The 21,032-nt window shown below is 41.4% G+C and overlaps 2 protein-coding genes across 5 annotated transcripts in view; both read left to right on the forward strand.

Moving 5' to 3' along the window:
- mtmr4 (myotubularin related protein 4) overlaps positions 1 to 4,774 on the forward strand; it is a 43,055-nt gene extending 38,281 nt beyond the window's left edge. For all 4 annotated transcript variants that reach the window (XM_080307464.1, XM_080307465.1, XM_080307463.1 and 1 more), the window contains 4 exons: positions 4 to 1,417; positions 1,557 to 1,667; positions 1,789 to 1,877; positions 3,063 to 4,774. In XM_080307464.1, the coding sequence (XP_080163590.1) occupies positions 4 to 1,417; positions 1,557 to 1,667; positions 1,789 to 1,877; positions 3,063 to 3,240 (1,792 nt within the window). In that variant the 3' untranslated portion in view covers positions 3,241 to 4,774. The remainder of the gene's footprint in view (positions 1 to 3; positions 1,418 to 1,556; positions 1,668 to 1,788; positions 1,878 to 3,062) is intronic.
- Positions 4,775 to 10,001: 5,227 nt separating this feature from the next.
- ca4a (carbonic anhydrase IV a) lies at positions 10,002 to 15,501 on the forward strand. The gene is made up of 8 exons (XM_026183130.2): positions 10,002 to 10,162; positions 12,984 to 13,028; positions 13,631 to 13,795; positions 13,884 to 14,029; positions 14,146 to 14,238; positions 14,335 to 14,401; positions 14,502 to 14,665; positions 15,001 to 15,501. Exons 1-8 carry the CDS (start codon positions 10,027 to 10,029, stop codon positions 15,178 to 15,180), a joined length of 996 nt encoding a protein of 331 aa, XP_026038915.2. The 5' UTR covers positions 10,002 to 10,026; the 3' UTR covers positions 15,181 to 15,501.
- Positions 15,502 to 21,032: the final 5,531 nt, after the last annotated feature.

Below are 21,032 nucleotides of genomic sequence, written 5' to 3' on the forward strand. Positions count from 1 at the left end.
CAGACTTCCTAAGACCCGCTCCATGGATGACCTTCTGTCAGCTTTTGAGAATGGGATGCCCCTGACACGAACGTCGAGCGACCCCAATCTCAACAAGCACTGCCAGGAGGGTCGCTCTGCACTGGAGCCCTCACCTGCTGTGGAAGAACCCGCTGTAGAAGGCTCCAACGAGCTCATACCTGACACTGCGGTGGACAGTGGAGAGGGACAATCTGTGCATCCGACTCCAGAAGCTGTCCCAGGTGTAGTGGGTGCTGAAGAGGCTGTGGATGGACCCTGTTTCACTACGCAGCCCCTGCCTTCCCTGCCCCTCTCACCTGTCCCCCTCAGTGAGGATGTCACACTTGCTCACACTGCCTTTTCCACTCCTGCCCTCATGCAAGCTTTGCATCAGATCACAGATACTCCACTCCAACAAGCTCCAATGGAGGCTGAGAGCCCTTGTAGGACTGCTGAGAGTTTACCATCTCCCACTCATAAATCAGAGCCCTGCTTACCTCTGCCCTGCAAAAGCACTCAACCTGCAGCCAACACACCAACCTCTGTATTTCAAGGACAAATTGATAGTCAGTCAAAGAGCCTGCTGGCTGTAAAGCAGCTAACACCACTCCTTCCCATGGGGGACTCCACTGAGACTCTTACAGGTGAGAATGATCATCCCCCCAACTCGCCCTCCGCAGTGACCCAGGAATTTACGCAGAATACTTTGAATGATGAGGAGCAGCCTGAGTTTCAGCCACAAGCTCAACCCCAGAAGGAGGAGGAGGACACGAGGACAAATGGGGCGAGTGGAAGAGAGCGCGTGTTAGCGGCAGCTCCTGTAGACTGCATCCAGGTCACTGCTCGCCCTCTGATCTCCCAGAGCCAGCTCTCGGACCTGTGCTTGCTCAGCTCCCACTGGGAGAGTGTCCAGGGTCTGGTCCAGTCTGCCTCTGGTGCCAGCCGGGGCCAGCACCCCAACATCCACCAGAGCCGCCGGCTTGCCAGTAAATTCCTCCGCGCCCAGGGCTTTGCCATTGCCAATGGCTCGCAGTGCTGCCGCAGGGAGGCGCTCTGTTGTCAGAGCAGTGCGCTGCAGATTGGATGGCCTACCAGGAGTGCAGGCTACACTGGACTGTGTGGGCCTGCTGCCCTCACCAGCTACTCACTGGCAGCCCATCAGCTCCTGCCAGCCTCTTATTCCTCACCCTCAGCTTCCAGCTCGCCACCACCTCCCCAGGCCCTGGCTTACCTGGATGACGATGGGCTGCCTGTGCCGATGGATGCCGTGCAGCAGAGATTGCGTCAGATCGAGGCGGGTTACAAGCAGGAGGTTGAGGTGCTGCGACAGCAGGTGCGACAGCTGCAGATGAGGCTTGAGAGTCAACAGTATGGCACCCCTCCCTCAGAGCCATACGTCGAGTACGAGGATGACATTGTGAGTGACTTTTTAAGCACAGACTTTACTGAAAGAGCTAAAAGCATTTCTCTTTGTCTTCAGAGTATTTACTCTCAATTATTTTCAGAAGAGTTCTTATTTGTATCCATCCTCTGATCTCATTCTGTTCTCTCCTTAGACATGTCTGCGTGAGTCAGACAACAGCAATGAGGAAGATTCTCTGTCTACCCACAGCGAGGACCGTCTGTCCGAGGGCAGCTGGGATCGAGTGGAGCCCAGGGACACTGAGGTGAGTGTCCTACAGAGCTTCTGTCTTCACGCTTCCTTTCTTGTTCCCACTCACTTCTCACTTGCATGTCCAGGAGCAGAGCTATGTCTCACACTTTTCTGATACCTATCTCTGTGTGTAGGTTACGAGGTGGGTGCCCGACCACATGGCCTCCCATTGTTTCAACTGTGACTGTGAGTTCTGGATAGCCAAGAGACGTCACCACTGCAGGTAGAGACTTCATTGTGTTTCTTTTTTGTTGTTAATTTTTCCAACAAGTGCTCAAACTTGGAGGAAAAAATAGATAAATGCCAAGATTAGACTAGATTAATATTAGTGTGGAAATATTTGTGTTTACGTATTTGCTCAGATTAAGAAAGTAAATGGGAAGCTTCAGCCATAAGCCTGTTAGCTCAGGTTAACTAATGCTAGCTTTGCTAGCTGTCAGCAGTGTGAAAGCATCTTGTTGCTGTGTTACTGGGCAATTATGTGCTCAGCTATTCCTTTTATTCTGGCGCAGTTTTGAAGGCAAATTTGGTTGCTGTTTGAATAAAACCAGACAAACTGTTCAGCCGGTTTTCAGTCTTTGTGCTAAGCTAATCTGACCAGCTGCTGGTTAACATCAAGTACAAGATTAGTCTCATCGTCTCACTCTGAACAAGAAAGAATAAGTACATTTTCCAAATGCTGTGCAAATTCTTTTTAACATTTAAGCCTTAATATTTTTTCGCATTTGAAGTGAAGCTGATTCACGATTAGCACTTGCCTAAGAGATCTGAGTGTTTCCTTTTAAAAGCTGGCTGTGTTTGTATATTTTGTATGCCTGTTTCTCTCTGCACTCTTTAGTTGCACAGTGACTCTGCCAAAGCAGCAGCATGCCTTTAAAAGACAATTTGCTGTGCATTTTCCAAGCTTTGGTTTCAGCATCAAAGGCTCTTGACTCACTGGGGAATTAATTATATGCTCCACTGAGACATTTTAGGCAGGGGGGAAAATTCATATTCACAGGCAGAGCAGCACTCTGAGCAGGGCATGTGTTCAACTGTTAGATCCATTTTTTATGTAACTTAAACACAGCAAGTTTTCCAACATGTAATAAATAGAATCAGCTGATTTATAATGTATGTAAACAATGACTTGTGTTTCCGTTCCCAAATGCAATAGAGACGGATGGAATGCAGTAAAGTTGCCATGTGTGAAAAGACCTTTAAATGTGCTTCAGGAAGAAGCGGAAAGCTGTTTGTGCTGCTCATCAATCCATAATCTGCATTTAGCCTTTTCATTTTTGCCCTCTCTGGGTCCTGAGGATCTTTTATTTTGAAATCTTATACGTTTGGTATCTAAAATGTCTTAGAAACCTTCACATCAAATATTATTTGTCCTATTAATAACGTTACATGTGTTCTCCATTTTCAGGAACTGTGGTAATGTGTTCTGTAAAGACTGTTGTCACCTGAAGCTTCCCATCCCAGACCAGCAGCTTTACGACCCCGTGTTGGTGTGCAACACCTGCCACGACCTGCTCCTCGAGTCCCGCACCCGCGAGATCCGTAGCCAGCAGCTTAAGAAGGCCATCGCTACAGCCTCCAGCTGAGAGAAACCTCTGAAGCATTGTCGCCTCGGCTTTGTCCTGCTCGTATGGGACTGATGAGGTGTGCGCTGTTTTTACCGCCAATCAGCTGTAGTTTGGCTGCAGGGGCGGGAATGAGGAGCAGTTGTTACTCTTTGGGACGCTGGGCTTTAAAAACGGAGATGTACGTATAGACTGTAATAGAAGGGATTGCTAAGGCATGCTAGCAGGTGGAGGAGGGGGTTGGTCAAAGACATTTTTAGGCCTAAGCGCCGCAGCGTCCTGCTGCCTCCACACGGCTCAGTCCTCTAGTGGTGCCCCCGCCTGAGACACATCTCCAACCTGTCCACACACCTTTTAGTACCAAACACCTGCACCCTCCTGACGGACACCGTCTCGCAGTTCAGAGGACAATCGCTCACCCTTCCACGTGTCGGGGGACTCCAAAGCCTGTACCTGTACTACTGGAGGCTTTCAACTTTAAAAGAAAAGAAATGCTGCTACAGTATTTAAAAGTCTAATTTTGTATTCTTATTTTGTGCACTACTAGCTGTCATGTAATGGAGGGCACTTGTGACCAAACTTGAGCAAAAGGGAGAAATCTGCTGTTTACTTTGCCATTGCATCTTTTTTGCTGTTGTTGTTTTTTTTTTGTCCTCTCGGAGCCTGAATGTAACATGTGATGGATAACTGGACTGGGTTTATGTTAACGTGCATTTGGTAGGTCGTGTACATGTTCTTTGCTGCAGTGTGTTCTGTATGTGCACAGTCGATGTGGTTGTGTGTTTTATCTATGCTTTTCTCTGGTATAGTCGCGGTGCAACGCTCTGAGGGATGTGTGGCGCACACTGATGTGGTTTTGCGGGGACAGAATGAGGGTGGGAGGCAGCAGGTTTCTGTGAAGTCTTCTTCAGATGAGTCATTTGAAGGTGCTTGGAAGATGTGACTGAAGGGTTGTGCTGATGTTCCTCTAGTCGAATGGCTTGGTGTCCACATAAAGCTCTATGTCCATCTGACTGACTCCTCCACATGCTGAGGACTGAACAGAGCTCTTAGTTTTTTGTTTTTAAGGGTAGTTTGGCAACAGTCCCCTTAAAAATGTTTGTCTACTGGTTGTTGAGACAATGGTGCCATATTTTGTTTTGTCTCTCTCTCTCTTTTTTTCTTTTCTTTTCAAAGGATATTTCTTTGTTATGGATGGCAGCAGGTTTCTAATCGGCCACCTCTCTGTATGTTTAATGGTACAGATAGCTAGCTGCTTAATAACACTGAAACGACTAAAGATTAACTGAGAGTTTGATAACAAGAGGCTAACAATGTCAGTGGATAATCAGATATCGCTGGATTCGTTACCTTTGTAGTTATCATCGTCTAATATTTGGAATCTTTTGCACAGTGTTTATGAAGCTGAAATCTTTGAGGAGCTCAGAAATGTAACATACATAGTTATCTGATCCGTAGTGGTGGCTAAAACCTGTCACTTAATGATTTATTGTTGTAAAGAAATGCACTGTAAAAATGAAATCCCATGGGTTAAAATAAAGGATTATATCATGGATCTGGTTTCCTGTATTTTGTTTTTTCTTTTACAGTATGCATCTCATTTTCTTTTGTCTATAAGTATTTAAATCACCTCTATAGTGTTGTGAAAAATTATTTGCCCCCTTCTTGATTTCTTTTCTTTTCTTTTTTGCTTTTTTTTTTTTTTTTTTTGGTTTGGGTTTTTTTTTTTTTTTTTTGCAATTTTAATATTAAATAAAGATGACCTGAGTAAATACAAAATGCAGTTTGTTTGCTTTTGTTGTTGTTGTTTTTTTTAATGGGACCTGTCTGACAAAGTGAAGAGCTCAAAAAGCAGCACATCATGGTATGATCTAAAGACTACTGCCACAGAAACAAAGTCACTGACATCTGTCGCTCTGGAAAGAGTTATACTTTTTAAGCCTTTGAGACTCCAGTGAGCCATTATTCACAAGTGTAGAAAACTTGGAACAGTGGTGAACCTACCAAGGAGTAGGAGGCCTACCAAAATTACTCCAAGAACACATCAACGACTCATCCAGGAGGTCACAAAAGAACCTCTAAACATCTAAAGATACTGCAGTCCTCACTTTCCTCAGTTAAGCTCAGAGGTCATGATTTAACAATAAGGAGGAGGCTGGGAACTCCGTGGCCTGTCTCAGATGTCCTCATTGCACGGAATTTGACCTTGAATTCGAGATGGTAGTAGGGCTAGTAGTTATAGTATGAAATGAGTCCTATCAAGATCAGTCAAAAAGGCATGTGCTCCCAGGGGGCCTATCACAGAGTGTCTGTTTTGGTGAGCAGAGTGTACTTTTTTGTGATCTGCTTGGGGAGTGTCACTGGAGTTGGTGACACCAGACTGATCAGGAAGGCTTGCTCTGTGAAAAATGGACACATCCATACATATGCAATAATACTAAGTGCAATAATCCTTTCTGTCATCGTTGTATTTTTACTCAGTTGTATATAGTATTTGTATTTATTCTATTTTTATCTTATTGTATATTTATTTTATTTTATTCTACTGTATATAGTATTTTATTCTATTCTGTACAGTTGTGTACTGTATTTATTCTTATTGTATTCTAATTTTTGCCTCATAACTTTTGCACTGTCCACTTCCTGCTGTGACAAAACAAATTTCCCACGTGTGGGACTAATAAAGGTTATCTTATCTTATCTTATCTTTTGAAGCTGTGGCGAAAAGGTTACCAAACAATGGTTATGTATCACTGATGTATCTCTGCTGCCACAAGGACACCACACAAAGTTTTGATCCACCACTCTTTTCTTTACATTTTGTTTCTTTATATTAGCAGCCAGACTTTTTTATAATGTTTAAACTGCTGTTGTTGAATAGTTCTTCAGTCTTTCTGAAGGTCTTCCAGAGGTTTTCTCTGGACATGGGCTGTTTTGTCACTTATTTTTAGTCCAGTCCTGATCATCGGTACCTGAACATTTCCAGAGAAATGTTTGTTTGTTTAAGCCAATTAGCACTAACCCAGGAATCATTCACACACTAAAAAGGCCTTAAAGGATGAATCAGTGTTCTGTCAACACAAAATACCCAACTTGGCAAAGAACTTATTTCATATAGCACCGTTGAGTGCTTTGATACTGATGGCCTGTTGCAAAAACACATTCCTGTTAGTTCCCATTTCTTTAGCTGAATCTACAGGAAAAAGCCAGTTTCAGGTTGCAATACATTTTTTTTTTTGAAAAACTGAATAAGTGAATTAATAAAAGTAGTGGTGGCCTTAAAAAATCTAAAGGAGTATACTACTAATAATGATAACAATAAGAAATATAATGCACACTTTGCAGGGTGTCATTCAGCAAAAGCTTTCGAAGTAAAGAAGATTAATGGATTTGAATGGATCTTCTTTCAGTGCTGAAAGCGCTTTTTTGCATTTGTCCACTAGATGGCGTTTTTTCTCCGCGAAAAACAGAGTTGTGTCTGTTTTCAGCAGCAACTTTGACCCAATTGAGAGGCTCATTGCACAATTTCACTGTTAAATATTTACTCACTTTCCCCACTTTCAAGAGTTACTAAAATTCATCTTTATCACATGAAACAGTCATTTCTTTTGTAGAAGCAGGCTTCATTGTTTGCTACTTATTATGTTTTGTGTCTTCACACCACAAAGATGTGTATGAAGCAGGTCCTTCATACACCATACCAAAGCACTGTTTTCAGATGAGCTGCTGGTGTCAACGTTTCTAAGAAACATCAATTCAGGTTCTTTGACGCTTTTTAGCAGGGACTCTTGGCAATGTCCTTCAGTGTACCTGCTCAGCATGATGAATAATGCAGGCTCAGGTTATTCTAGGGTCCAACTTAGTGAATGTAAATTAAGTTGACAGCTCAATCTATTCTGTGAGAAAGCAGAAAAGAAATTTGGGCTTTTTTCCTCACAAAACTTTGAACTAACTGTTGTGAACTGCACCAAGAACAAATGTATTGAAGTTTCCACTTTAACATGTTCAAGCTTTTATTCATACCAATAATCACACAGTTTTGAATAATATAGTCAAACATGTCATGCTGAACCTACTTTACAGAGAAAATGTGGTGGTAGAAAGTACAATAGCCTGCTGTAATTGATGGAACCATGAATTCTGCGCTATATCAGAAAATCCTGAAGGAGAATGTCCGGCCATCAGCTCATGCCCTGAAGCTCAAGTGCCTTTAAGTTATCCAGCAAGAAATGAAACACAGCAGCAAGTCCACATCCAAACAAACAAGCAAAGAGTCCAGACTTAACTCAGATTTTGATGCTTTGGCATTCAACAGGCTGTTAGAGAAGAAAGAAAAAGAAATCAAAAAAGGCACATTAAAGGTCAATTTTAACTGTCTATTTGTCTCAACTAGATCTTCCATAGATTTTGCGGGCGATTCCCTTCTATACATTGTACTTGTTGTGTCATATTTCTCAGTTTCATTACCTTTAGGTGTTATTTGTTATTTGTGTTATTTGCTTTAAAGCTGTTATCCTTAAAATTCTGAATAAATAAATAAATGTCAGTATCTCCCTCCTTTAAATACAGATTTTTAAAACACCTCTTCTGTAAAATTTATGTAGGCACTTTGGTCTGTTTTTCCTATAGTTTCTCCATCATTGAGAATTTAAGCTCTTACCATTATTAGAAATAGTTTTTAGTGTACATTTATTTTCCAAGCAAAATCCCTCCAAAGGAAGAACCCGGCAAGCGTCATGAAATTTCATAGAAAATGCATTTTAAACCCTCATCAGTTATTTTGTTCCCAACTTTTTATCTTTGTTCTGCCTGATGTTGTTTCTTCTTCCCCCTGTAAAAATCCATTCTGCCTTGTTTGTGTTAACAAATTTTAAGAGGATGAATGTTCTCCATACCTCTCTTCTGTTTGCTGTTTAACATTGTTGCAAGTTTTCGTAAAACATTTTTTAATTTCATATGTTTAGAAATACTCTGAGAGGAATCCATTTCAATTTTAGTGACCAGCGCCCATGAATGAAGCACATATTCTTGGTATCTCTGAGAGTAGAAATGACAGCAGCTGGGTTTCTTAGAGACGTTTCACCTTTCATCCAACAAACCTGTTGAGGTTTGATGGCTGCTGGGCACGCCCAAGTTTCGAAGCTTTTGTGAGCTTATTAACTTCTCAGTCTATAAAGTTACAAGTGAGTTACTTACCCTCCCAGCCATGAAGTGAATGGTTAGGGTCACGTGCACCAAGTTGAGTAGATACTAATCTGTACTGGTAAATGTGTCAGGGCTGCATTGTAATGGGCTGATAGTGGTTTCATAAACCACGTCTTTTTTTCCCCTCCGCCTCTTTCAAACATTTACTCTTCTCCATCCCTGTGTTTCCTTCAGAAGAGCATCCCTTCAGCTGTTATGCGCATTGAACTGCATGCAAGACATTGCTCTGCTTTTAAGCCTGGGTAGGGTCCATGAGCTTCTGCCCCAGCAGTGCACAGAGAAATGTATTTACTGAAGATCCTTCCAAGCTTTCAACAACTATTGCAGTGTAATGATTAAAATGTGTTTCCATTCTGCTTCTTTTCTGCTTTCTGTTGGTGTGTGGTTTTGCTGGGTTCCCACCATCTTACATGTCCACTGCATGGTCCAAGAAGGTCGCACTTCTCCACTCACGACCTCCTGACTGACCCCAGTGTTGCTCTTCACATGATTTGCGTGTTCAGTGTGTTTTTATTTTGATCCAGCTTTCATCCGTGTACCAGGTAGCAGCTCCTGCAAAGTAGATCAGGGCTCCACACTATTTATAGAGTTTACACAGACTGGCCACTGTTGGAGACAGCAGTGAGCTCACACCTCAGCTGTGCCTCTGTGTATAGGAGCTCCTTTTATTGGCAATGAGTGGAGGTCAGGCAGAGGTTGAACGGGGCACGTGCAGTCTTTGGTCTGGGGTGAGATTAATTCTGTAGGATAAAGTGTCCTGTTGTGTTATTCCTCACACACATTTTCAAAGTAAATTAGCCTGGGAGATATGATATTTTATAACCCATGCATGGGTGTGCATGCACATCATATTTCTTGCATACATTGCTGTGTAGTCCTTAATGAATGCGAAACAATGATCTGAGCAGAAAACAGCCCGCATGTGTGAGAAAAATAGCTTTAAAAGCTGATTTTTGATACTGAAACCCAAACAGGACACATAATTTTAAGCTGTAATTACTGAGGGATCAAAAAGTTTCAGTGGGATCAGCCTAATGCGCTGAAAAATTTGAATATAAATATAATAAATACAGACTTATTATAGCTCAGGTTGAAACCTCAAACTGTGTAAAATACACAGCCCTTTCTAAGTTTTCTGCCACATGCATTCACTCAGGCAAAGGGTTTAAATACTGCACTGTCATGAGTGTAAGTGTCCTACAGCTTCTGTCAGGAGCTGCATTAACCTGATACACAATGTGTGTAACTGCATGGGGATTTGTCTAACCTTATATGTAAAAGGGACAAGGAGAAATGAGAGTTCAGTGTACTTTTAAGAACCTCCCACCATTATTTAATCACCTGAAGGCCACCTTGAGCTACCTGTGGAGCAGTCAGTAAAAAACAATGTTGATTAACTCTAGCTGATTTCCCCTATTTCCACAGAAACCTCAGTCCAGGAGCGTGATATTAATGTAAACAACAACGTGTTGCAGTGATACTGGCCCTTTCTCATCATACCTTCTTTCGGTGCTTTATCAGAGGCGATGCCCGAAGGGGGAGGGGCCACACTTTCTTCCCTGTCGTGGTTTGGTGATAGATAAGTACAAAACCCCCTCAAGAATGCCATCACATTGGGGGAAAAAAAACCAAGTCGCTGCGTTCCCTTCTGTGTCGAGTCGGAGACGCTCCAAAATGCAGCAGCTCATCCTGCCGGTTCTCCTGGCATCCTTTTGGACAGTCTGCACAGGATCAGGAGGTAAGTCTGCTTCCATTCACAGCTCGAGATCATTTGAAGCAACTGCCTGTCTTTATTTTTAGTTCTTACACTAAAAAAAAATCCTGCCACTCTTCCAGTCCTTAAAAAATTATATATATATATATATATATATATATATAAAGATTGGCGATTTATTTATTTTTCCGTTATTGTATGGCCGTTTTTGTCTTTCAGTCGTTCTAATTACAAATGAACTCTCCTTTTTAATTTGTCATGCCAGACACGATGTTCAGTTAAATAAGTTTATATATACTGGCTAAAAATGTAAATAAATAAATAAATAAATAAATAAATAAATAAATAAAAATAAGTAAAAAGCGAACATTTCCGCAGTACCAAATGCCCCTCTACGTGAAGCGCTCCACCTGTCCTGTCCATCACGCCTCGGTAGCAGCGGCAGTGTTGGTGTGTGTGTGTCAGGCTCATCCAATCCGCACCTTGATATTTACACCGCTGAACTGAATGTTGAAGGGCAGGGAAGGATACAGAGATCCTGCATCAGCTGAGTCTGAGTCAAAAACAGGCAGAGCCCACATTCCCTCTGGGGCTCTGTGTTTCGGACACCTCTCTCTTGCGCTCTCTCTCTCGTGCACCTGCTCGGAACCAGGCCGAGCCAGTGATAGACGTTTGCGTCCCAGTTGCCGCAGAGAAGCGCGCCACGAGCAGCACCAGTGTCTCCAAATTCACAGCAGTGGATAACGAGGCGCGGATTACCGCTGAGAGCCGGCTCACACGTGTTTAAAACCCAAACATTTTTATGTTTATTTAAAAAAAGAAAAGAAAAAAGGATGAAATGTGTCTTCAGATCCAGTGTTTGGATACTAAAGGGACATCTGCGATTCTTAAAATAAGCAGCAGACAGACGCATGTGAACTGATATGAATGATCGCTTATAAATGCGCCTCTATAATCAGAACCTGTCGGTGAGAAATCTCTTTGTGTCCGTGCATTTATTCCATGTTGCATGGAGCAGCTCTGAAAGCTGCAGGGTCTTATTTGTGATAGCTGTCCACGTCAGTGTCCCATAGACCGGCGCGCTGGAAGCCTGGACCACATTTCTTTTCTGTATCCAATAATAAGAGACAAAAAAAACCCCTTCTAAATCTTGAGCCGTTTTGGCACGAGTGGGTAAAATCTGAAATGCGTTATAAGTGTATTTGTCTGTTTGTCTCTATGACACGCTTACATATAGCACAGTGTCATAAAAGCTCGTCTCCGTCTGCCTGTGTTCACATGTCACTGTGAGACGACTAATTAGTTTATCATTTCACTGCCTTTTGTTTTCTATTTGACGGTTTCCTCAGTTTTCCCTCTTGGCACAGCTTTCGGGCTTTTAGAAAATCATTCATATTGTTTACTCTCTCTGTCTCCGCGTCACACGAAGATCAAAGCCGAACGCCGATTGGTGGAGAATTGTGCGGACCGAAATCTGATTGGCCAAAATATGAAGGAGCGAGAGCCGGCCATAAAATTAGATATTCCGTTAATGGAGGAAGTTTCTTGGTTTCGCCAGTAGGCCTATTTGGTCAAGCAAAACGACAAATAGCGATCTGTAAAATTACAACTTGAAAATATTACGTAAAAGTGACATTTAAAAAAGTAATACAAATGTACTTGGAGTGGTTTAAATAACATTACCCTTTAATGGTCCATTCAATCTATATATATAATGGTGATGGGGGGGGGGGGGGGGGGGGGGGGGGGAGGGATTTGAAATTCAATTCTGGATTTAACAGAATTCAGTGAAAAGAAACTAGTACGTTCTCTGCATCTCACAGCTACAGGAAGCAGTTGGTTCAGCTTGTCTCTGCGGGACTCATACAGCTGCAGCATCCGCATTCAGGCCAGCAACACTCAGTCAAGGCTTACAATTAATCATAATCTTTTATTATGTTCAGCATCAAAGACACTAAGCTTAATTAGAAATTTCTGCACTATTATATGTCTCTCCCCCCCCCCCCCCCCACACACACACTCACATGCAAATTCTGCTACAAGAGAAAATAATAATTACAATTTTTACAAAAAAATCAAACAAACAAGACTTGGACATGTATGTATGTACTAGAGGCAGTGTAGTGGTTGATTGTACCCCCTCAAATGCTTTCCCCCTGCCTTGTCTATTTCCAGTAGCCATTATCACGATGGAGCAGAAGGAAAAGGCTTGCCAACATAGCAAAGTTGCCAAGCTTTGACTTCCTTCACACACACACTGAGAAGAACCGATACAGTTCAAATATAGATCAGGAGACCCTTCCCATAATTTTCAATGGCATATGTGTTTTTCATATTTTTTCTTTTATATTTTTATAAATGTTTGATATTTTGGGTAGCTGCAGATATTTGTTTTAGAGTAAGCAGTGGAAACATACAAACCGATTGTGAAATTTTAATAAATATTCAGACAAACAAGTCAGAATGGGAGCTTGTTGATACAAGAAATTGGCTCCAAGTTTATTCCAATAGCACAGAAAGATAAAGCACGAACACTGACTGTTTTTTTTTCTTTTGGTAAATAAGAAGACAATTCCAGACTATTAGGGGGTTTTGTGTGGCCATGGATAAAAGCTATCTTAATCCAATAGGAGAACAATCCACTATTTGCTTTTAGAGAAAAATTAACTATTGATAAATCAATGAGGCTTTCTACAATACATGGCAAGAGGAAACATCCTAGTCTGCTCTCGCAACAGAATGTGTCAACTAGGGTTAATGCTTCTGTCACACTGTCACAAGCATCAAACCTGTGCCTTTTAGCATGCAAATGCATTTTATCAGTAAAGCTTTTACTTTTTTTCAGACTGGTGCTATCAGTCCCAGTTTACCTGTGGTCATCAGTGCAATGGTAAGCATTTCTGATGGTAAGAATTTCTGATGGAATCATTGACGCAGTCATCCCTAGATGGGGTAGCTAGTGAGGAATGCAGTGCAGTGCAGTGCTATATATGGCCTACTAAAATATTAAAATGTACACAAGCCAATGAGAATGCTACAGTTGTTGTTATATGTAGTGCTGTTGTAGTTTTATGGATAGATTGACAAGTTAGCTTTCTAATAACCTATTGAAATGCTGCAATTAGTGAAAAGCAGTTTTTAAGACCTGCACGAGGAAACATGCTGTTACAACACACTGCTGAAACTAAAAGAGAAATAGCAAAACACAACCTGATATCATGCTGCTGAAATATTTAGTCTGAAGGCAGCATGTAGATGGAAAACTCTAAAGGACCAAGCATTGAGCCTTGTGGTACTCCATGCATGTGTTTAATTTAATCAATGACTCCTTTTAGTAAACTAGATATTTGGCCACTTTCTACTTTCTTCTTGAACAGGAAGATTATTAAGTATATTAGTGACTAGAAAAAAGTGGAGTTTCAAGTGCTACAAACTCCTCCAGACTGAAAATAATCATTCAAAAATGGTTGTTTGGTGTTTTTTGTGATTTAGTACCAGAGAAGTGGACCCATGTAAACTCAGCATGTGGAGGACAAAAACAGTCGCCCATTAACATTGTCACCAGAAAGACTTTCAAAGATGATCGCCTGACTCCTCTTAAGTTTCAGAATTACCAGGAGATCTTCACAAGCACAATCATAAACAATGGCCACTCCGGTGAGCTTATTTTCCATTAAAATTTAACTCGGCAACGTTTTGAAGCTGTTGTGTACGCTCTTCATGCTTGTTGTGTTGTCTGTTCCAGCTCAGGTCCAGATTCCTACTGTATCTACTATATCACATGGAGACCTGCCTGATGAGTATATGGCTGTGCAGTTCCACCTGCACTGGGGAGCCAATGGAGGGCCTGGCTCCGAACACACTATTGACGGGGAACAGTATCCCATGGAGGTATTTAAACTTGGTCCAACAGCCTGAACTGTTACTGTTCTGAACTACAGAAGTACTCAGAAGTACTCATGGTGACTTATCATTATTGAATGACAGCACAAATATTTTGTCTACAGCTGCACATTGTTCACATGAAGAAAGCTTACTCTGATTTGACAACAGCACTGAGTGATACAGAGGGAGTTGCAGTTCTTGGATTTTTCTATGAGGTCCCCTTTTTAAATTTTTCACCTCAGATGCAAAAACTATTCCAGACCTAAGTATGAAAAGTAAATGTACTAAAATGCGGCTATTTCAATTTTCAGCTGTCTAGTAGCAGTAACCGGAAGTATGAACGCATCATCAGTACTCTGCAAAACATCCAAGCAACAAGTAGGTACTAGTTTATGTTCAAACAATCAGACTCATGGCTGTGTAGCTTTGGCTATCTGTTTCCACTGTGGAGTTTTGCTTTGTTTTGTTTTGTTTTCAGATGGCAATACGTCTCTGTCTTCAATCTCCCTGGCACAGCTGATCCCGTCTGAGAAAAATCTAACGGCTTACTACCGTTATAAAGGCTCTCTGACCACCCCGGGGTGTACAGAGTCTGTGATTTGGACTCTGTTTGAGAACCCCATTCCTTTGAGCATAGAACAGGTCAAGAATGCACCTCAATTTAAATATATATTTCAGCCTTAAGCCTTAATTTTTAATGTTACATGGTTAAACTTTAGTGTTTTCATATAGTAGTTTTCAATATAACTTCTGAATCTGCAAACTTGCTGGTAATGATAAGTGTGAGCTACACAGGTACACACACAGGTACACATCTCTCAGAACTGCAGGAGTAAACATAAAAAGGCTCTGCTAGAGTACAAATACTTTCCAACCTTTTTTTTGCATGTTCAGAAACATTACTGTAATTGCACTCCTTTATGATCTTTTTCCACAACCTGGAGCCTAACACTCATGTTAATATTCTGCTCCCCCAGCTCCAAGCTTTCTCTAAACTCCAGTTTAAGGATGGCAAGCAGATGACTGGGAATTTCAGACCTGTTCAGCCCCTCAATGGCCGGAAGGTGTACCGCTCAGGAAGTGCAGTGATCCTCGCCAACTCTGCCATCCTCCTCGCCACCATTGCCATAGCCTTGGGACTGTCCGAACCCAATTAGAGGTATCCCATGCTGCACTGCAACATCCATAAACACAAAAAGTTCCACACCAATCAATCAGTCAAACCCGAATTTGTAACCTCTTCATCACATGTTTGCAAAGATGACGGATCATATCGTAGTGCAGGCATGACTCACCTGGTGTTCCCCCCCTTATGACACAAATGACAAAGGCGTTTTAGTAATGCCTTACGAAAGGTGCTGTAAGGGTTTATTAAAGCACTCATGCATGTGTAGTGAAGCAGTAGGTGTTATTTCAGCATTATGGTTTCAGAGCACACGTTTAGGCATTCACTAAGATTCCAAATCATCCTCCTAAACATACACTTTATAATTCATTACACTTTGTCAAGTGTCAGGCAAATTTTGTTTTTCCTAATGTCAGAGTGAGTCCCAGAGAGTTTACACTCTGAGTGCCATTGTCAGCCTGTAAACTGGCACGTGGTGTGCTATTCTTAGTGGAGCATAAAGTTATAAATAGCAGAACTGAGTCATTAAACTAAGCTGCATTTCCAAGGCGATGGTCAAAGGAGTCAGCAGCTTGGTCATTCTTTCATGGTCCAGGCGCACACCGCAGGGCTGTCAGGTGACTCACTCGCAGCCACTCAGCTAGCAGGTGCAGCGATACTAATTGCAGGTCACAAAATGGCTGAGAGTGTCTGTAGCTCAAGGACACAGTTATACTTTGGAGAACAGACCAGCATATCTTGTCAAACCAGCATTATTAATTTTTTGCATTTCAAACACGATTAGCATGAATCTGCATGTTTATTACGAGATACATGCACAAAACAGAGCTTGCCAAATTTACATGCAAACACCTCAGTCAATCTGTTTGTTTTTGTTTGTTGGTTTTTTTTTTCCAGTTTTTGACACATAAAGTTCAGTAAGCTACGTAATCATGACAACATAGAACTGTGTTCATGGCTTGTAGTACGGGCTCTGGAAGGCACTGAATGTTATCGACTGTGAATTACACCCCACTGATTTCTTTGGGAGGGCTTATTATGTATTCTGTGCAATTTTCCAGGAAGATTTATTGTGATGACCTAGGAAAAGGAATCTGTATATTTTCCATTGTTTCACAAGGCTTCACGTTATATTTCTATGCTGTACACTGATGTATTTATATATGTAATGAATGTGTATAATGATATGAGACTGCAATTGATATTTATGTATTCCAAGAATAGTGCTGAATGCAAAGCATCAACCTGTTCATGACTTATAGAGTTTACTTGTGATGTTCAAGTGTATGAGACTGTCAGGTTGTAGTTCTTCAAATGATATGGAGAATGTGTTCCAGCTGAACAATAAAATACCTAAATGCCTTTTTAATGACTGTGTCTTCTGCTTGCATGGGCACAATTCAAGCTATTTGACCCACTGATCAAAATTAGTGTCTGTTCTGGGTCTGGCTGCGCTGTGAAAGCTGATATGAGAATACACTTTTTTGGCTTTGTTGTTTGTCTGCTGGCTCAGTCACACAGACGGGCTTCTCGGTTTGCTGACTGATAACCCTTCGGTCTGTCCAGAGAGTCTCAGACTCTCTGGAAGAGAAGAGTTTCTCATCTCTTAATCCTTTTCTAATTGACTCGTTCTTGTTCTTCAAGAAGTTCGAATAAGAGGTTGTTTTATCTTACACAGCTCACTATCAAAGGTATAGCAGAGGTACACAAACACATTAAAATCTACTAAAAATATTTTTTAAATTGATCTCTGAGACAGTTTGCAGACACTAGTTGCAAGTTATTTAACACCCCACCCACCTCCTCCAATCCCTTGTCATTAAAGAATCAAAAGACTTCTTGTTAAAGACCTTGGAAGACCTCTCACTGAGGCATGCACAGAGGCTGTGCGAGAGTATACACAAAAGCTTGAATGAAAGAGGTGCCTTCATTCTCCTCCACAGGCATCCAATAGGTTTTTCAGTTGAGGAGGAGGAGGAGGAGTTGGAGAGCTTGTGGATCAAGGGAACAAGGGGTGGATGCTTAATATCTGGGACCTTGCTGTTTTCTAGTCAACAGGACAGCACCGATATAACCACACCATCTCCTTAATCTCACCTCAAATCCCCCAAGTCTCTGGGGTTTCAGTGACAAAGGGCACTGTTTTCTCAGGAAGAAACCAGAGGCATCCTCATTTTGAATCTTACCAGATAGCCAGCTGCAATTAAAGGTCACTGGGCTGGTCTTTGTGCATGAGGTCAGGAAAACAACACACTGCTTGACCTATACTGCCACTCCTCTTCCTTCCTCCTGGATCTCACTGTTGAAAATCAATCCCACAAATCAGTACTTCACATACTTCTATGTGAAGTAACACCCAATTAACTTTATTCTAATTCCGCCTGATAAATTTGTTATTGTGTTGTCAATGATATAGCTCAGAGGTGATATCTAATAGGCTATCACTAAGCAATCACTTGGTGTTGGCTTTCTCTGTGGTAGAGTATCGCTTCCTGTTCCTGTTACAGTGCACAGTGGTGTTTATGTGTAGCTTATCTCAGTAGCCAATTTGATTAAAAAACTTATAAAAATCGTCTTATTTCACACTGTAATCTTAACGTACTTTATCCAAAGCACACTCTCTCTTGATTGACCCTTTAATTATATTCACAATATTCACTTACTGTGTCTTTAGGGATTCACTAGCTTAGCTTAGCTTGTAGCCAATTCGCTAGCAGCATGGCCTCTTCACCTGTCCTTCCTGCACTTTCCTGCTCATTGTGTCAGATGTTTACTCCTCGGCCTCCAATTTGTTTCTGTAACACACATTAAGGTAAATTATGGAGTACCACAGGGTTCCGTGTTAGGACCAGTTGTGTTTACATAATACATACTTCCCAAAGTCAGTATCATTAGAAGGCATAACATACATTTTCACTACTATGCAGATGACACCCAAATTAATCTATCCATGAAGCCATATAACACACCCTTAATATTACTGGGATAGAAATTTGGAATAAGCAATGAAAGGGAAGCAAACATTCAATTCTTTTTAAATTAAAATAAGAGTAGAAGGGCCGAATGAAGTTTTGTACCCAGAGTATGCAAAATGGCTTTCATTCTTGTGAAAGGACAAAAACACAGCAAGGGAAGATTAACAGCTAATTTCTTTTAGGAGCCTCCTTTTCACTGTGCAAATATTGATACCACCATTAGCATAAAATCTCCATCAATGGGGACAATATGCTGCCATTTAAATGCAGGGGTTAACACCAGTTTACATGCATTCCTGTCACTGGTGATAAGACTGAATGTGAAGAATATAAAAGCCTTTTGATCTCAGTGTAATGCAATCATTCTCTGTTTCAGTGAGGCTTGCTCTTCAGTGGGTCAGAGGTCGTTGTGGTCTAACTTTACACAATACAAGGAGTTTGAATGTCTTAATCGTATGCCTTGTGTGCACATGTGGCTGAGCTCTGAGGTGCTTGAATGTGCCATCTTGTTAGGAGGCAGTGAAATCAGCTGCTACAGTCAGTCTGAGTCGGTAAAGCAGACAGACCTGAGGCTGCTCGTCAGTAGACTTGCGCTAAAGCAGTAAGTGAACCACTGTAATCCTTTTTAGAAGCAGCAGCTTTAGGCAAGTGATCTGGGCTAGTTTGGCCAACAATGCACAACACTTCATTGAGCGATAAGAGAGGGGAGCACACTAGTATTAGAACCTCGATCCAAAAAATATTCCTCTTCGTTGGACCTCATTTGAATTTGAATAGTGTTAAGATGTCTGCATGTAAACTGAAAGAGTTACTATGACTAAAATTCAGCTGAGTTGGGCTGTGAGTAATATATTGTTGCAGTTGCATGATTGTCATCAGTGTTTTCCAGGAACAGCCCAAAAATCTCAGCATCCCACAAATGGCATCAGTTTTAAAGGTCAGATGACTGCAAGAACTGATGGTCATCACTTGATGCATTCCCCTCTAAACGTAGTTATTATTTGCCTAAGTGGTTTTGCTGATTGATTTGGCTCATTATTATGCATGCAGGAATGTAAGTATAAGCCTTGAAAAAACGATGTGAATGTACCCTTTAATATAATATGAACTTGAATGTGCTTTCAACAAAACTGCCTGAAGGAAAACATTTAAAGGTGCAGTATTAATATGAATCTTGTTTCTTTGAAAAAGCTTCCATCACATATTTGCTACAGATTAAGTAACAATAAGTGACAATAGTGGCATGGCAGTACAGATTCCCCTGCAGTTTCTAGTTCCAGGATATCTGTGTATACTGATTAAATATTATTACACAATATGAACCAGATGTAATTCATTCTTGGTGCCTAAAAGTCTCAGAGTGTACAGGATTGAAAGAAAGAATTTTACCCTGCTTTTCCTTCTTTTTGTATTGCAAACCATTTACTAAGAAGGTAACATGCTGTCCACAGGCCTATGACATAAGGGTAGACTTTGCCTGGAAGAAAAAGTTATGTTAAGTTTAGTCAAACAAACATTATCAGTGTAAATTTACTCACAAAACCAACACTAGACTGTCCACGTGAGAAACGGAAGGGACAGAAATCAAATTATATGCACTAGGTTATCGTCAGAAAGACACTTTTGTTGGCACTTTTGTCGTAAAAAGGCACTTCATGGTGACCTGAAAGTAGACTTTGACTAAGTTGATGTCAATCAACAGGAAGATATCTCAGGCAGGGAGAATACACCCCACTATCAGAAACAAAGGTACCTTGAGTACCAGCATTCACAAAGAGCCGGAGGCAAACATGGAGAAGTTGTTCTGTTTCTGCCAACAATGCTATTTGACTGCATTGTTCTCAGAGCACAGACCAGTCACAGGGTGAGGGGGCTTTTGGAAGTACATGAGAAGATTCAAGATGACCCCGCATTCCTTGAACAACTTGATTTTTAAAAGGATGGGAAAAAATTGAATAGATGTATATATTTTGACCATATAGTATCATAATATTTTGACCATGTAGTATCATATAGTATATGTATTGCTCTAACACCTCTGCGATCTTAAAGAAGGCCCAACAGCGTCTCCACTTTCTGAGAATCCTCAGAAAAACGGACCTGAAGAAGGAGCTGCTGACCGTCTTCTACCGCTGCTCCATTGAAAGTGTGCTGACATATTGCATCGGTGTGTGGTTCTCCAGCTGCACCACAGCACACAGAAAGGCACTCCAGAGGGTCATCAACATGGCCCAAAAAATTGGACATCCTCTTCCCTCCCTGAAGGACCTGTACAGCACTCGCTGTCTCAAGAGGGCACGCAGCATCCTACGGGACTGCACACACCCAGGACACCGGGTGTTTAAGCTGCTGCCGTCTGGCAGGAGGTTCAGGCTGCTGAGGTCCCGAACAAATAGACTCAAGGACAGCTTTTACAACAGGGCAATAGCCCTGATCAATGTAAATAGCTGACCTGACTGGATACCTCCCTGGACTTTTTAGGGGGAGGTAACAATGTTTAAAACGATAACAATAATATTTATATTTATAACAAGGTGCAATAATAATTAATGTGCAATAATAACAGTGTGCAATACACATACACTTATTCTTCTTTTTTATACTAAGTTAATATACTGTGTTGTGTTGTTTGTTACGTTGTGATGTGTCATATCGTGTCGTGTTGTGTTATATGTAGTGCCGACGTAGGACAGTTTTTCCAATTTCATTGTACTACTGTACTATGTATGACTGTGCAATGACAATAAAGAGTTATCTTATCTTATCTTATTGTTTTAAGGTTTTCTCTCTCTCTGTGGCTTGGAGAGTAATTTGAGGGAAATAATGTGCAAAAATGTGCCAAAGGACACAGAATTCCTTCCAAAGGTGGGACTGCAGGACACAGTGCACACTCACACATCCTGAACAA

This window comes from Astatotilapia calliptera, chromosome 10, assembly GCF_964374335.1.
Source record: "Astatotilapia calliptera chromosome 10, fAstCal68.1, whole genome shotgun sequence".
NCBI lineage: Eukaryota > Metazoa > Chordata > Actinopteri > Cichliformes > Cichlidae > Astatotilapia > Astatotilapia calliptera.

Excerpts from the sequence above, each read along its gene's own strand:
- ca4a (XM_026183130.2), top strand. The coding sequence starts at position 10,027 with ATGCCATCACATTGGGGGAAAAAAAACCAAGTCGCTGCGTTCCCTTCT. Across the intron at positions 14,030-14,145 it reads GGGAACAGTATCCCATGGAG|CTGCACATTGTTCACATGAA; the intron begins GTATTTAAACTT and ends TTTTGTCTACAG. Across the intron at positions 14,666-15,000 it reads TTCCTTTGAGCATAGAACAG|CTCCAAGCTTTCTCTAAACT; the intron begins GTCAAGAATGCA and ends CTGCTCCCCCAG.